Raw genomic sequence first — 16,365 nt, 5'->3', positions numbered from 1 at the left:
TTTGCCGGCTGCACAATTCGGACACTTTCTACACTCTGCTTTTTATTTTTTTGTTTTTTTCCCCTGTAAAACAGACTTACGAGAGAGTGTATAAAATGTGTATGTGACGTTACAACACACCCTTGAATGTCCCCACCCTGGGTAAGAGACCCAGGGCCTGCTCCCACCCTTTCAGTTTGCCCAGAGGGGACTTCCCACTCTGCTGAGCTCTGTGTTACTCTTTCTCTTGCTTTCCTTTTTAGTATCACTTCCAGGACATGTATCCCTACAGGGCATCCTGTCTCATTTGGCATTCTTTGAACTTTATATTAAAGATGGAATTGTTTTATAAGTCTATGGCCCTGCTTTAAGAAAATAGTGGTACTCAGCTGGAAGGTCTCAAGAGGAAAGTTTGAATGTTGCTTTCTTTGTAAATTTACAGCTGCCTTTCGATTTCAGTTAGGAACTTTCTCCAGTGTCACCTGTTTATCCTAAAGCAGTTAAAGGAGACGATTTCTCTTTTTTTTGGTTTTGTTTTATTTTATCTCTAGATTTGGAACTTGGCCACAAATCGCCTCACTTTTCTAAACTCTTTCAAAATGAAAATGTCTGTGATTTTGGGAATTATTCACATGACTTTTGGAGTCGTCCTGGGAATATTTAACCACTTGTGAGTATAGATTTTTTTTTTAAAGCACAATTTCTAAGCCAAGTTTGGTATTTCTTAAACTTTGCTTCCGGATGGTAGACTGTATAGGTAAGAGGCAGCCACCACATGGTGTGTTCTTTTACATGGTTCTGTATTGATGACATGCTTTTTCAGCAGTTTCACAGACTCATTCATTCAGCAGATATTTACTGAGCACATTGCATGTGCCAGGCGCTGTTTTCGGCTCTAGGGAGTGAGCAGTGAAGACAGAAGAAAGGTTTTGCCCTCATGGAGCTTAAATGCAAGTGAGGGAGACATGCAACATGCATGTTCATATTCATTTCTAGAAGTCATTTTTGTCATATTCTTTTTCTATAATTAGAAGACTCTTTGTTTATTAGAGCCAATGTGTTGTGAGTAAGAGGTTGCACCTTTTTCTCTAACGATCTGTAGCAAAGAGCTAGTCATTTTACTGTCCTCACGTTTCTCTTCATAGGTGTATGTGAGTCACTAGGATGAGTCATAAGACGAATGATGTTGTGCTGCGATAGGCTTTGTCACAAAGAATTTTTTATCTTGGGCCAGTCTTGTCTGTGGGTTGATCGGTTACTTTTATTTTTCTAGGCATTTCAGGAAGAAGTTCAATATTTACTTGGTCTCCATCCCAGAACTTCTCTTCATGCTGTGCATGTTCGGATACCTGATATTCATGATCATCTATAAGTGGCTGGTTTATTCAGCAGAAACCTCCAGAGTTGCTCCCAGCATTCTGATTGAGTTTATTAATATGTTTTTATTCCCGACGAGTGAAACAAGTACTCTTTACTCAGGGCAGGTAAGTAATCATCTTTTCCACCCTTCTGTGGTCAAAAGCAGTCCTCCTGATAGCCTTTTGTTTTGATCAGTAGAACAATGACAGGTGCTTTTCCAGGCTTCCCAGGCACTTCTCAGTGTGTGATCACAGAGGATGCCGTCCTGCTCTGGACGCTGTACTGGGGGCTCCGCTCAGGCGGTGTAATCCTGACTCGCTGCCACTCAGTAACCGTCAAAACTGGTGGGAAGAAAATGTATTACTGGAGGGTTCCTGAGGGCTTCCCAGTCCCCCTGCTTTTCCAGTTTCATTAAAATCAAGTCTCTGACTAAGGCAGAGCATCAGAGAACTGACACCTGGACCAAAGCCCACTGGCCGTCTCCAAACATGGCTTTTCTATAATTGTGGGTTTGTACGATGCCATCACATCTGCAGTGTGGCACGGTGGCCCAGAGTGTGGCCTCTGAGGGCTGACTGCCCTGCCTGCGATCCCAGCTCTGCCACTTCCTCCAAGTGGGACTTTGAACACATTATTTCTCTGTGCCTCAGTTTCCTCATCTGTAAAATGGGAATAAAAATAGTACACAATTCATAGCATAGAGTTAATATGTCTGAAGCACTTAGAAAAGTGCCTGGCACCTACCCAGTATGTGGCAGCGCGCGTTGTCACTGTGCTAAGGGTTGCTGTGCTGTGCCAAGTGCCACAGTGTCCTGCCTCCAGGATGGTGGCGAAGGCATCACGGATCACGTCTCGGTGTCCGTGGGACAGAGGAGAAACCCTCTCAGTCGACACTGTCAGAACCTCTGTCCTCCTGAGCTGTGTTTTTGTGGTTCAATGTTTTTGACCCTGTGGATAGAACATTTGGATTTGCTTTTCACATTCCATGACTGCTAAAAGCTTGAAGTCAGATCTGAAGCCCAGCTTATCTAACTGTGGGCTTCTTTTGTGAGCTGCGGCTCTGCATTCTCTTTGAACTCTTTGAATTTTTCCTCTTACTTATATTTCTCCTGTTTATGACTTTTAAAAACTGTATTTTATCATTATTTGATTGAGCCTTCGTAGAATGACACAGAGGAGATAAATACGAAAGGGAATTCAATAGGACACAGATGCTACGGTCAGAAAGATCAGTGAAGAGAGCTGCCTTTGTTTAGCACCAACTGTGGGCCTGGAAATGTGCTTTCCTTCATTATTCTCTCTGAATTCTCACAACAGCCCCCCGAGGTGGGTGGTATCATTTGGGTGGCTCAGGGCAGGCCAGGTCGCTTAGCTGCCAGTGGGGCCCGGATGTTAACCCGGTCTGAGTGCCTAGCTCACAACCTATGATAGGGCTTTGCCTGTGGCTGCCAGGGGTGAATCCAGGGGTGAATTGTGTTGGTGGTGCGGTGTGAGAGCTGGCACACAGATACTAATGCCATCTAGTACCTGAGTGGTGCATACGGCTCTGGGAACCTGTATGGAACATGGGGAGGGCCCCAGACAAGGACGAGCAGGGGCCAGTGCCGCGCCTGGTCATGTGTTCCATAACCACGTCCAGATGCCGTAAAACCAAGCAAACCGCAGGGGCTACGTAAGCACGGGTCTGCTTTGCTCTTGATTATTTTTAAATAACTGCAAAACTCTGTGCTTTTCAAGAAAATGTTAATTTAGTTTTGTTTTGAATGCTATTTCAGTATTTTCCATGTGTAGAAGTAAATCCACTTACTTCATGCTCACATTCCTCAAATAGTCATTATAATTAAAAAAAAAACCATCACCAAGAATATAAAAAAGTGCATAGGTTGTGTTTGTGTTTTCCTATTTATAGGTTTTTCAGAAAACGATTAGCTGGAGCTTGACTCTTTAGAATTGGTCTACAAATTTCTTACTCGTCTGAACAAAATGATAGTTTACCACTGTGACTAATGTTATTCATCAGTTCTTGAATTCAGCTATGAGTTTACAAAAGAGAGAAAAAGGTTCACCGGGAAATAAATTTGGCTTGCATTTACTTTGTGTTCCTTGTTAATAACTAACTAAAGGGACGTCCTCCTTGATTTGCGCTAATGTGATAAAGCACACCAACGACAATGGGCCTGTCTTCCCGTGTGCACCGACTTCCTCCCCTTCCGCCCGAACAGGGACACATCCAGAGACTACTGCTGGCTGTCACTGCGCTGTCTGTCCCCGTTCTCTTCTTGGGAAAACCACTCTTTCTCTTATGGCTCCACAACGGGCGCAGCTGCTTTGGGATCAGCAGGGTAAGTGTGAGTTTGGATGCATATTTGTACATGGGGAACAAAGTCTGTTTTTAGTTATAAAAACGGGTTGGTAAAGAAGACACCTTGCAGAGGGTCCCAGTCTCCTGTCTAAAAGCCAAAGCTTCCTTTCTTTACAACTTTGGTGTTGCCTGTTTGGCAGAAGCTTCTTGCAAAGAGCCTGCTATGTCTGGGCCCGTGGAAATAGGTCCCGCTGTCATGAACACACCTTAGGGGTTTGAACTAAATCCTTCGATACGGCTTGTCAGAATTAGCGTGTTTTCCTCCTCAGTCTTGCCTCTTGATTTTTTTTCAAGTTTTTAAGTTTAAACAAATTAACTAAATTATAGAAAATGTGTAAAATATAGAAAATAGTGCCCTTAAGTTTTATCACTCATTTATAACCTATGTGACCATTTTGTTTCATTTCTTTTTAGACTTGCATGTTTTCTAGTGTGTCTAGTTTCTCATTTTATTTTTTTAATGGTGGTAAAATATACATAACATAAATTTTCCATTTTTGCCATTTCTAAGTGCACAGTTCAGTGGCACTAAAGGCATTCACACTGTTGTGCAGCCATCACCACCGTCCAGCTCCAGAACTCTCTTCCTCTTCCCAAACTGAAACTCTGGCCCCGTTGAACACTAACTCCCCAGCCCCCCTTCCCCAGCCTAGCCCCTGGCGCCCTCCATTTTACTCTCTGTCTGGGAATTAGGGCTTTCACTACCCTGGGCGTCTTGTATAAGTGGATTCATACGTTATTTGTCCTTTCGTGTCTGGCTTCTTTCACTCAGCATGCCCTCTAGGTCCATCCATGTTGTAGCTGGTGTCAGAATTTCCTTCCTTTTTAACGGAATAACACTCCACTGCACAGATACACCTCACTTGGTTTATCAGTTCATCCATGAGTGGACACTAGGATTGCTTCCGCCTTTTAGCTATTGTGAATAATGCTCCTATGAACATGGGTTACAAATATCTGTTTGAATCCTTGCTTTCAATTCTTCTGGGCATATACCCAGGAATGGAATTGCTGGATCATGTGGGAATTCTAATTTAATATTGTGAGGAACCACCAGACTGTTCTCTACAGCAGCTGCTCCATTTTACATTCCCACCAAAGGTGCACAAGGGTTCTGATTTCTCTGCACTCCAACTAGCACTTGCTATTTTCTGGTTTCTTTTTCAGTAATAGTTATCCTAATAGGGATGAAGTACTCATTTTCACTTTTTTATTCATGAAGAGCGGAATCGTTAAGAGAAATGAAGGGGCTCTAACTCTGGTTTTGTCACAACCTTTGCTTTTAAAGGCACTGACTGTGTTCTTTCGGTTGTTATTAGAGTGGTTACACGCTTGTAAGGAAAGATAGCGAGGAAGAAGTTTCTTTGCTGGGAAGCCAAGACATAGAAGAGGGAACTAACCAAATGGAAGATGGATGTAGAGAAATGACATCTGAAGAGGTAATGTTTTCAGTTACTATTGATAAAATCAGATAAATAACCAAACTTTCACAGGGATGGTCATAAGAACGATAATAATAATCTTAAAAGACAAAGACTTTGGTGTCTGACAGTATGGTAGAGGCGTGATGGCCACCGTAAGGAGAGGTGTGTTTGGACCGAAAAATGACATAGGCAACTCCATAGACTATAATGGAATTTATTATAGGTAATTGACTTACAGGATGATTGGATTGGTATGGAAGAGTCAATCCAGCAATTCTGCCTGATTATTCTTCGCTAACAGACCCCTATTTTGGTACTTTTTTATAGTATAAGTCAGGTACTGATGATTGACAAGACAAAGGGACAAAGAATGCAGTACGTGCTGGGGGTCACACCTCTTGGTGGTCCTGTGATGGATGATTGTTTATAATTAATACCATCACCAGTCTGATATTTATCTCGGTTGTCGTGCTATTCTGGCTATTACAAACAAAACTATTTATGACTACATTTTATGGAACACAGATAATCGTCTAGAAGGTTTTGATATGCTTGCTGAGGGCAGTGAGGTTAGTCAAAGGTCACGGTACGAAAGAAGTCCAGGACACAGAGATGGAGTTAGTTTTGTTCACATCCACATCTGTACAGGTCGTGAGCATGCAATGGAGTACACAGGTGTCAAATTATAATGTTGTACACCTGAAATTTATGTTATACTATTAACCAGTGTTACCTCAATAAATTTAACTAAAAAAATAAAACATAAACAAAACAATTGTTACTCACATCTTTCCAAATGCTGTTTTGGTCGTATAACTGTCATCATACTATAAGGGTTTTGGTTGAACGTTTTGTTGTTTCAGTTTTACAATGGGATTTATGGTGTTAACATTGTCAGCTGTGATGGTAACTTCAGGTGTCATGAACATTGCTTTTAGAAGATTCTCGTCTTAGTCAGAACTTTTCTATAGTTGCAAGAAAGAGACAGGTTCACACTGGTTTCAGGGGGAATCTACTGACTCACGGCAGGACAGGAACAGAGCTGGCCTCAAGATGACTGGTTTCTGGACCTCTGGACTGGTTTCATTTCCAAGAGGCTTGGTTGGTTTTTCTTTGCCAGTTTGCTTCATATTCTGAAGCCAGGTGGCCCCATGATGTTGGAACCATGACAACTGCTAGCGCTGTGCCTCTTTTCTGCAGTCTTTCAGTCAGAGAAAAAAGCACTCTTACTGGTTTGCGGCTGTTAGGAAAAATTCCGAGAAAGTACTGTGATTGGCCTGATTATGGTCACTTCAACAGATTACATATCACAGTCTGGAGGCTGGAAGTCACAGATACAATGTTGGCGGGGTTGGTTTCTCTTGAGACCATTCTCCTTGGCTTGCTGACGGCCACCTTCTCTTCTTATAAGGACACAGTCATATTGGATCAGGGCCCCACCCTTACAACCTCATTTAACCTTAATTACCTCCTAAAGGCCCTGTCTCCAAACAGTCCCATTAGGGCTTTGGGCTTCAACATGGGAACTTTGGGGAGCACAGTTCAGCCATGACAACTGTGGCTAGGGGTACAGGATGAGTGCCCTCCCAGGAAGAGAAGAGAGGCACAGTCCTGGGCAAACAATGGAGCATGTCTGCCACTCCCATCTGTGTTATCTTCTCAGAAGCATGTCTGGCTCTCCAGTAAGGACAAAAATCTCTTAACAGCCAACATTTTGTAATCATTATGTAGTTTAGAGTTTTAATTTGGGATGATTAATAATTCCTAGGATCATAAAAAAACAAAAAGCAGAGCTGGAAAGAACATGAGTCGTCTTGCCCAGTGTTTTGCAGTCTTTTCTGCCCCAGGGACCCCTTTTATAACTGTCCCTTGTTGGACTGGTTTTCAGACCACACTTATCTGTTAACCACGCACATTTATTAATAGTCTTCTAACCTTGTGTTTGGGAAATGTCTGTTTTTTATAGATGTTTCATAGTTACTGAGACAGGTTCTGGAATCTCACGGGGCTGCCTAAGGGTTTGTGGCATCACTGCTCTTCTGGTCCAGTGCCTCAGTTTACATAGGAGAAACTGAGGCTTGGGGTTGGGGCTGGCGAACTACATAGGTCGTAGACTCACATCCTGTGACTCACGGTTGCTCACACCCCAGCATCTTCTCGCCAGTATTCCAGAAGCCAGTTCTTTCATTGTAATCCCGAAAGTGGAGCGGATGTGTAACTTGTGGGACTATGTGTGTAAGGTATGGAGTCTAACCTGTGTTTGTGGGATCTCTCTCGCAGTTTAATTTTGGAGAAATATTAATGACCCAGGCAATTCATTCCATCGAGTACTGTCTGGGCTGCATCTCCAACACCGCTTCATACCTAAGGCTCTGGGCACTCAGCCTGGCTCATGCACGTAAGTGTTTGCTTAGCCCTGCAGCTCGCAAACTGCTGACACACCACGGCGAACGAACCACGGGGACATTTAAATGTGCGAGGGAAACACAGTGCCATCTTTCAGATGTGCTGTGAGCTGGCGCTGTGAACTTGTTTGCACTAACCACTAGTGCATGCATCTCTTGGGTATGAATAGTTCTGGTGGCTTGGGGTGCTGTGAGAAAACGATCAGACACGTGCTTTGAGAACTGGGATGGCTGGGGAGCCCCTGCCATTATCATTTTCGTTCTTGTCATTACTGTCACTTCATTCAATCCTGCCTTATCAAGTATAACTATCCATTTATGTCACGCAGCCCTAAAACCATGCTGATTAATTGTTTTGATGACAGGCCATCCTCCCTTTGCATGGTTCTGATAATGCAGCATTTCATTTATCACAGTTTAGTTAAATCACACCGGTCCCCCCACGACACAGTTCAGATTTCAATTACCATGGTGTAAAAATAACGTACAAGCTTCACCACAATGTCCATTTGCAATCAGTGACCAATCACCTAGTCCTTTTAATGTCTGTTGGCGACTGATTGGTCCTGTGCCTCTGTGCCATTCACACACAGAGGGCCGTGCACGTGGTGGTATTGCCTCTTGTGGGCCAGTGGTAAACCCATGTAACATTTTACAAAATTGGATAATCGGACAAGGTGACTGGCCAACAAAGGTGAAAGGGCAATGGAGAAACAAAGTGGTGATGCTGGAAGTGAGATGTGACTGGAATGTGAATGGTGGTAGAGAAGAACTAGAAAAAATACATACTTATATATACAGAGGATGCCAGAAAAATGTATACACATTTTAAGAAAGGCGAAAACTATTAAAATTGTAATACTCAATATACGAGGTGTGACAATTAAGTGTGTGAACTCATCCTAGAAAAAGTGCTACGTACCTCATTGCTGAAAATCACTACGGTCACTTTCGAAGTACTCCCCTTAGGAAGCTACGCACCAACGCCAGCACCTAGTCCACCCTTCAAAGCCGTTTTGGAACTCTTTTTCTGGAATGGCCATCAGAGCTGCCATATTACCCTTGATGTCCTGAATATCATCAAAATGTCTTCCTTTCAATATTTCCTTTATCTTCGGGTAAAGAAAGAAGTCATTGGGGGCCAGATCAGGTGAGTAGGGAGGGTGTTCCAATACAGTTACCTGTTTACTGGCTAAAATCTCCCTCACTGACAGTGCCGAGTGAGCTGGTGCATTGTGGTGATACAAGAGCCATGAATTGTTAGCGAAAAGTTTAGGTCATTTTCACATAACTTTTTCATGCAGCCTTTTCAGCACTTCCAAATAGTAAACTTGGTTAACTGTCCAGTTAGTACAAATTCATAATGAATAATCCCTCTGATATCAAAAAAGGTTAGCAACGTTGTTGCAACAAGTTCGCGAACTTAATTGTTGGACCTCGTATATATTATAGTATAGGTGGGTTTTCTTTTTATGGATAGCAGTTCAGGATTGTCAGAAGGAAACCCAGTCCAACTAGCTAACTGCAGTGACTCACGGAATGTAAACAGAAGTTAACTGTGTCATCTGACTCCTCTGCAGAGTTGTCTGATGTCCTGTGGGCTATGCTGATGCGTGTGGGCCTCCGGGTAGACACGACTTTCGGTGTCTTGCTGCTGCTCCCGGTTATCGCTGTCTTTGCAGGTTTGACAGTCCTCATCCTTTTGATCATGGAAGGGCTTTCTGCATTTCTTCATGCCATACGCCTCCATTGGTGAGCTTGAAATTTAGCTTTGGAACTATTTTTAAAAATCTAACCCCTCCCCCAAACACACACACACACACACACACACACACACACACACAATTTATTTATATATGCATATATATAGCGTTTCCCCCAAAATAAGACCTAGCCAGACAGCTCTAATAATGTCTTTTGTAACAAAAATTAGTATAAGACCCAGTCTTACATTATGTTATATAAGACCCGGTCTTACTTTAATTTTTGCTCCAAAAGATGCATTAGAACTGATTTTCCCGCTAGGTCTTATTTTCAGGGAAACACAGTATATAAAAACCCCTACAAAAATCTAGTGCTTAATTTAGGCTAGTTCTTCCCTTCCTAACATTGGGTTCTGTGTTCAGATCCCAAGTTATAATTGTAGTTTGTTTCTGAACTGTTATCACTGACAAGTAAAAGCAAGTTTACGCTTGCTGAATAATTACGCATATTTCATCCTTTCAGTTACTTTGGGTTTGACATTGCTTTATCTTATAAAATACTTCGTACATGTTTTTTAATGTTTTACAGTATGTGTCAGACTAGTTGTATGTATACCCATTTACAAAGGTGGAAAGAGTTTCTTAATACTGGTGTGTGTCTAGTGTATAAGGTGGTGTGATATGTTAGCGTTTCTTTACATACTGAGAAAGCCAACATGGGGTGGGCTGTGCGTGTGTATTTTATTTAGGTAAAAATATTTGTGCCAAGAGTATGTATGGAATGAAGCAACTTCAGCACAGGAACTGTTTTTTTTTTTAACTTATAAATGTTGTTTTAAGAAATGTAAGAATGTTATTTATAGTCTTTCATTAATTTTTTTTTTTTTAAGGGTGGAATTTCAGAACAAATTCTACGTTGGTGCAGGCACCAAATTTATTCCTTTCTCATTCAGACTACTTTCATCGAAGTTCAGTGATGATGTGGCATGATCATATTGCTGTATCCAACAAGCTTTCAGATTTATGGAGAATTATGTTATAGAATTTCATTTATGTCAAATTTACGATAGGAAAAATTCCGTCTTCTTTGATTGCCTTATGAGCTAGCCAAATAATTCTGTAAGATATACCTCCGTCCTCATGTTAAATATTTTGTAAAGTTTATCAATTTCAGATATATAAACTTATTTCAGTTTTTATGATGAGCAAATATATAAGTTAATGCCAAAAGTTATGTTAAAGTTATTTTTTAAAAATAAGCTTGGGGGAGAGAAGCCAATTTTGAATGACTAATTGAAAATGGTCTTAGATACTTGATTCCTTTTCACCTTATTATAAAAAACAAAGAGTTACTCTGTCACCTGAAGTTGTCAGATAATATTTTCCAACAGCTGAAGTTAAGTGTAGTTTAAAAAAAAATTTAATGATGAATAATCAAAAGATTCACATTTATTGCTTGATTGAAGGTATGCAAACATTTTTTACTGTATGCTCTTTAGAATTACAAGTAGGAGATGGTTTCTACACTTTTGTCTTGTTTTAATAGTTGGGGAAAATACCATACAACAAATGATGATCCCACTAGTATATTTTTTTAAAGACTCTTATCCTGTTATCCTTACATAAAAACAATTATGCTAATTGATTGTTTGGAAAGAAACTGTATACTGAGCCTTAAAACCAAGTGTGACTGTAGAAGATGCAATATGGATATCATTTGAACTTAAGTGACCAGCGTGGCTGACGTTACTGAGCCCAAAGGGGTTTATACTGAGTGAAGGAAAAGTAAAATAAAAAGTAGTATTTTTTATATTTTTATAACAAAATATAAATTAAGATATTTTACCATAAAGAGATTGCACCTATCCTTGAGAACAGTACAATTATAATTTTCACTTTGACTAATTTTAAATAAAGGTCTGGTATACACATTTAGAGTTAATTTAAACTTTCAAACACTATTTAGATCAGTTGAAAACTAATTCTTAGCCATTAATTTATAGTCTTTAGTTTAAATTCATTTACTCACTTGACATTTAGTTTTGAATAAATTTGAGTCAGTCCTCTTGAACATTTTGATGTGTTCTTTTTGTAAATTATGTTCATTTTCATATTTTACTGTAATTGATTTTAGATCATTATTTTCAAAAAGAAATCTGCAGTATTTTCCCTTTCTCACATTTGGAGTAACACATGAAAAGGCCTGTTGGTCACCATTACTTTGGTCACCATTACTCCTTCACTCTGCTAGTGATAGAGTTTGGAATTTTCTGTATAAGCTAAGGTTATTGTAGCACTGAATTTAAGCTTATCTTTTCAGGTAATTTCAAGGCGTGTCTGCTGAGAGGTGTGAACTGAACATCATGACATAACTGACTCTTACATTAAACGTTTTTAATTGTAGAGAAGAGTCTGCGCTGTTCCCTTATGAGATGTTACCCAAAGCCAGTTTGGGTTTTGTCCCTCGTTAAAATAAGACATAAAACAATGCTGATGAAACTCTTAACAATGATTCTGCTCTCAAAGTTAAGTTTCCCCAGGAAGGTGTAATGTTGGACACTTCTTTTTAGGTGAATAATGCCGTCCACGTTTCACACTTGTACCTCACAAGTTGTCACTTTTACTACTTTACTCCAAGGCTCTGTTGTAATGGTAACTAATTCATCCCAGGAAACCCATGATTTCCGGTCATTATTAACTGATTAGTAAACAAGAGACATACAGTACCTGCTGGAATTCTTCACTGCTCCCACAGCCCTTTTTAATTTTAATTAACACCTCTTATCAGGGAGTGAAGAGTCATTTTTCAATTGAAACTTATGTAGAATGTAATTATGTAAAAAACAAATTAATAGTCCTTACTTTTGTGAAAGAACTCTCTAGAAATATAGTTTGATGGTGTCTCTTAGGCACAAGGAGAAATTTTATTTCTTTATAAAGCTGTTGGTTCCAATGTCATGTTACATGAGCGGTTGCTTTGTTTTGTTTTTAAGCTGTTTAATAAACCTATTAGGCATACAATTTTTAAGGCAGACATTATTCCCTTGATAGCAAATATCCAAAGTCAAACTGGTCATTTGTCTGGATGATGCTAAATATCTATTTTCCCAAAGATAAATGTCATGACAGCCATGTTTTCCAGTTTTCATTCTGGTGTTCATTCTCTGTGTTAATGAAGTCCTAAAATAAAAACCCAAGAGGGTTTCCTCAGTAAAATAGAATTTGATTTCATCCTGCAAGGATGAAGAAATCCTTGTGGTGATGTAATCATGATCAGTTAAGGAGTGCAAAGGTATTCCGACCAGGTCATGGAGAGCCCTGTGGACGTTCCCTCTTTGTGGATACGACTTTGAAAAGACTCACCTTTCACTCAGTGCTGCTCTGACCTCATTTCTGCAATGGGTATTTTTATAACAACATTCTGGTCTCACTTTTCAATCTGTAATAGTTTATTAAAGCATAGAATATCTATAGCATAGGTAGCTCTTATGGGCATTTTAGGACCTTTTTCATTTTGGAAAGCAAAAACAAAATAACTTCAATAACTGTCCTGCAGTCTGCATTTGAAAACAATAATTTTCTTGATTAAAATTTTAAAGCCAGGTTTGCTTGCATGCCATCTGGTATATCTCCAGCAAGAGTATTGAGATATTTAATCCAAGATGATTATGAAAATAAGGCAGTTCAGAGTAATCGTTTTCCAACAACCAGGCCATTGATACTGAACGTTGGGTTAGAATTTTAAGAAATATTTAGAAATTCCACTTGTTTCTTAATGGGAAAAGCTAACAAGAAGGCTAGGTTCTTAGGGTCAGCCTAGAAATCTAGGGGCTCAACTCTCTGTGAGGGGAAAGGACAGTAAAGAAGTTATAGCTCCCAAAATGCATGAAAAGACCAATTTGCATCTTCCTGTCAGTATTGAACTTCTTTTTACTAATGAAGAATAAATATATATTTCTAAAACGTGAGTGTTTTGCTTTATTCTGCCTTGGCTTGGCTGGAACACCAAAGCACTCGGCCTCCTCCGTGATCCTGTAGCCCCCCCAAGGAACCTGTCCCTTCTTGGACCTCTCTTCGCAAGGTATTTGCTCTTCCTACACCCCTTGATCCATAGTGGCTGGGGGCTCAGGTTCTAGTCCTGTCTGGCTTCCAACTCTGCCTCTGCCACATCTGAGATACTGTGACTTTGTCCTGTCACCTTTCTTACTTCGGTTTCCTATACAGCAAACTGGTCAGGACAGCGGTGAGAATCACAGGACACCACTCCTGGGGCACCGCGAGGCCCCCAGTCGGTCACAACTCCTGGCCAGACACATCTTTCTATACATCCCCAGGGCATCCGGGCTGCCCCCCACCCATTTGGGCTACAAGGAAAGGTGGGCCCACGACCAGGGAAGGAGCCCCCACCCCCGCGGCGCGACGGTGGGGGCTCCCCGGCCCCTCTCCCGGGGCTCGATACCACCCTCCCTCCGGGGTTGCCATTCGAGCCCCTGCGAGTGCGGGGGCAGGTGCCAGCGCTCCCCGGGACTGCGGGTCCCGCGTCCGCGGCGGCCGTTGCCCGGGCCGCCGTTGCCAGGGGCGCCGTTGCTACGGACTCCCGCCCGCAGGCGCTCGGCTCCCTGGGCGCGACGCGGCCCTGCGCGGCGCCATGGACGACCTGCGGGTGCTGTGGATACGCGATCGCGTGTACAAGGCCCTGGGCCTCACAGACCCCCAGCTCTTCGAGGAGCTGCTGTACCGCAACGACGGCGAGGTCGAGGAACTCATCCTGCACTTCCTCAACCACACCAGCCACGAGGAGGGCGCCGCCACGCTCTTCTTCTACCGCACCGTGGTGCCCGAGGAGGTGCTGGTGGAGACCGGTGAGCCCGCGGCCGCCCCTCCTGCCCGCTCCCTCCGCCCCACACCGGCCGGCCTCGGCCTCAGGTGCAGGCCGCAGATGTTTCTGGTGCCCGCCCCCGGCAGGGTCCGTCCGGGCCCTGGGAGAGCCTGGAGGCACCGCCGCCTCTGCCCACTTGGAAAGTCAGCCCTTGAATGAATAGTCACGGCAAACGCTTATTTAGCGCTTACTCTGCACCAGGTACTGTGCCAAACGCTGGTATCAACTCATGAATGCAACGAAGTTGGAGTATTGTTACCCCATTTTACACATGGGCAAGCTGTGGCACAGAGCGGCTTAAGTAACTCCCCCACGAAACACAGTAGGTCCCACAGGCAGTAAAGATTCAAGAGTAGGAGCCACTGACCAATGACATGCCATACATGGGAGAGAAGTGACCCAGGTGCTGGGAGGGACACTTCCTCCTCACTGTCCTTGACAGTGGCAGAGTCTGCAGAAGTGGAGAAGAGCAGCCCCTTTCTACATCCCATGATCCTGCCATCATGCTACTGTAATGTCCAAACAAGGTTTTAAACCTTACAGTAGATTTTAAATGTTTATGTTTAACAAATTAACATTTCAAATAGAAAGAATGGCAGTGACTGGATGCCCAGAACCCTCTGTGGAGGTGGCTGGACACAGAGAGGGCCTGGGGGTGGGTGATGAAGAGACAGGACAGAGGGCAGGGGACACTCAGGTACTTCCTGGGAGAGGAGACTGACCAACATGCCAAGTTCTCTCTCAGCAGGAGCACCATCATCTGTGGGGATGTCACGGACGGACGGAGGTTTGTGTGGTGTGTTCCATCCGTGTCAGCTACCTGTGCTGCTCTTGGGCCTTCAGGAGACCTCTGGGTGTCCTGTAGGGCCTTTTGTGGAGTGGGATGGTGGTGTCAGGCAGACCTTTTTTTTTTAGAGGTACTAGGCGCATACATTTATTTTAAATATTCTTTGCACCAAATAACACACATATTCATTGTAGGAAAATCCCAAACCACAAATAAACCACCACAACAAATTGCTACTGGCACCCAGAGAGATGACCACAGTAACATTTTGGAATCTAACCTTCCAGTCTTTCATTCATTCTCCCCCTCCCCCCAGAAAGACCTTTGAGCCTGGACATTACAGTATAAAGGACCTTGAATTTAGACTCTTTCATTACCACCAAGTGAAATTATGGATACAAAGAAACCCTAACAGGCCTGACTATTTAACATCGACCAAATTTCAGTAACCCTGATTTTGTGCACTTTAAAAAACTATATACCAAGATGCTAAGAAATGGACATGACTTGGACTTCTTGTGACCTCTGAGGGCTTCTGTTAACAGTTCGGTGGCTCTTTTCTGTGCTGTGTATACTCACATGTTTAGCCCGGTGTCTCCTGGCTGGATGTCCCCATTCTGTGTGGAAGCTGATTTCAGTCTCATTCCAGAGGGTCCTCCTGGTTATTTCCTGGACCCTCCAAAGGGTGCTTGGAAATCTCCCTCAGGCCATGATCTGTTTCTGGGCTGCCTCCGACTCTCTCCGGGTCTTCCCCTCCTTTTCTGGCTCTTCTCCATTGTCACCACATCCTGAGAATGCCAGCGTGTTCCCTGCTGAGGATGCTGTCCCTGGATATGCAGAGCTGCAGGTCCTGCAGGTGCCAGAATGGCATTGGGTGTTGAGTTCTGGACGGCGGTGGGGAGAGCGACGGCCACGTTGTCACTCATCCTTTGCTTTTGGAGCCTGCAGGCTCACAAAGACCCTTGGACACTTTTATTAGACCCTTTATGGGGGCTCTGGTATGTCCAAAGGGCCTGGAGTGGGGCCAGTGCATGTCGTTTGGTCCCTCTTTTCTCTCTATTTCTGCCCCTCCCCCGGTCAAGACTTCTCTCTGCTCCCAGTTAAAAATTACATGAATGGAGACAAATAGATGCTGGTGAGGGTGGGGGTGAGGCAAGACGATGTCTCCTCCAGCAGCAGCTAGCCCAAGATGCTGTTCTAATAATAGGTTAGCATATATTGTTTCTTAAAAATCATAAAATGGAATCATATCGTACGTATCATTTAATAGCTCGCTTAAATTTTTAAAATTTACACAAGGTATTACTGGAAGATGTTCTTTTTAAAATTCACATAACAATTATATAAGGTAAAAAGTGAAAAAGCAACCTTTCACAGTCCCTTAAGCCCTATTACCACTTCTATAGGTAACCACTGTTGTTAGTTTGGTATGTATCCTGCCAGATCTTTTCCAAATCTATATCTGTC

General features: G+C 42.6%; 2 protein-coding genes across 2 annotated transcripts in view; both read left to right on the top strand.

Annotated features, from left to right (window-relative positions):
• The window catches only part of ATP6V0A2 (ATPase H+ transporting V0 subunit a2), a 30,262-nt gene extending 19,800 nt beyond the window's left edge, over positions 1-10,462 (top strand). The window contains exons 14-20 of the mRNA XM_033097813.1: positions 531-649; positions 1,253-1,463; positions 3,561-3,680; positions 5,020-5,139; positions 7,405-7,522; positions 9,110-9,281; positions 10,123-10,462. Of these exons, the coding sequence (XP_032953704.1) occupies positions 531-649; positions 1,253-1,463; positions 3,561-3,680; positions 5,020-5,139; positions 7,405-7,522; positions 9,110-9,281; positions 10,123-10,222 (960 nt within the window). The 3' untranslated portion in view covers positions 10,223-10,462. The remainder of the gene's footprint in view (positions 1-530; positions 650-1,252; positions 1,464-3,560; positions 3,681-5,019; positions 5,140-7,404; positions 7,523-9,109; positions 9,282-10,122) is intronic.
• Positions 10,463-13,866: 3,404 nt separating this feature from the next.
• Positions 13,867-16,365, top strand: part of DNAH10 (dynein axonemal heavy chain 10) — a 114,919-nt gene continuing 112,420 nt past the window's right edge. Inside the window, exon 1 of the mRNA XM_033098368.1 lies at positions 13,867-14,094. Within this exon, the coding sequence (XP_032954259.1) occupies positions 13,881-14,094 (214 nt within the window). The 5' untranslated portion in view covers positions 13,867-13,880. The remainder of the gene's footprint in view (positions 14,095-16,365) is intronic.

The sequence above is a fragment of the Rhinolophus ferrumequinum genome, chromosome 25, assembly GCF_004115265.2.
Source record: "Rhinolophus ferrumequinum isolate MPI-CBG mRhiFer1 chromosome 25, mRhiFer1_v1.p, whole genome shotgun sequence".
In the NCBI taxonomy this organism is placed as follows: Eukaryota; Metazoa; Chordata; class Mammalia; order Chiroptera; family Rhinolophidae; genus Rhinolophus; species Rhinolophus ferrumequinum.
This window is presented reverse-complemented; position numbering and strand designations above follow the sequence as displayed.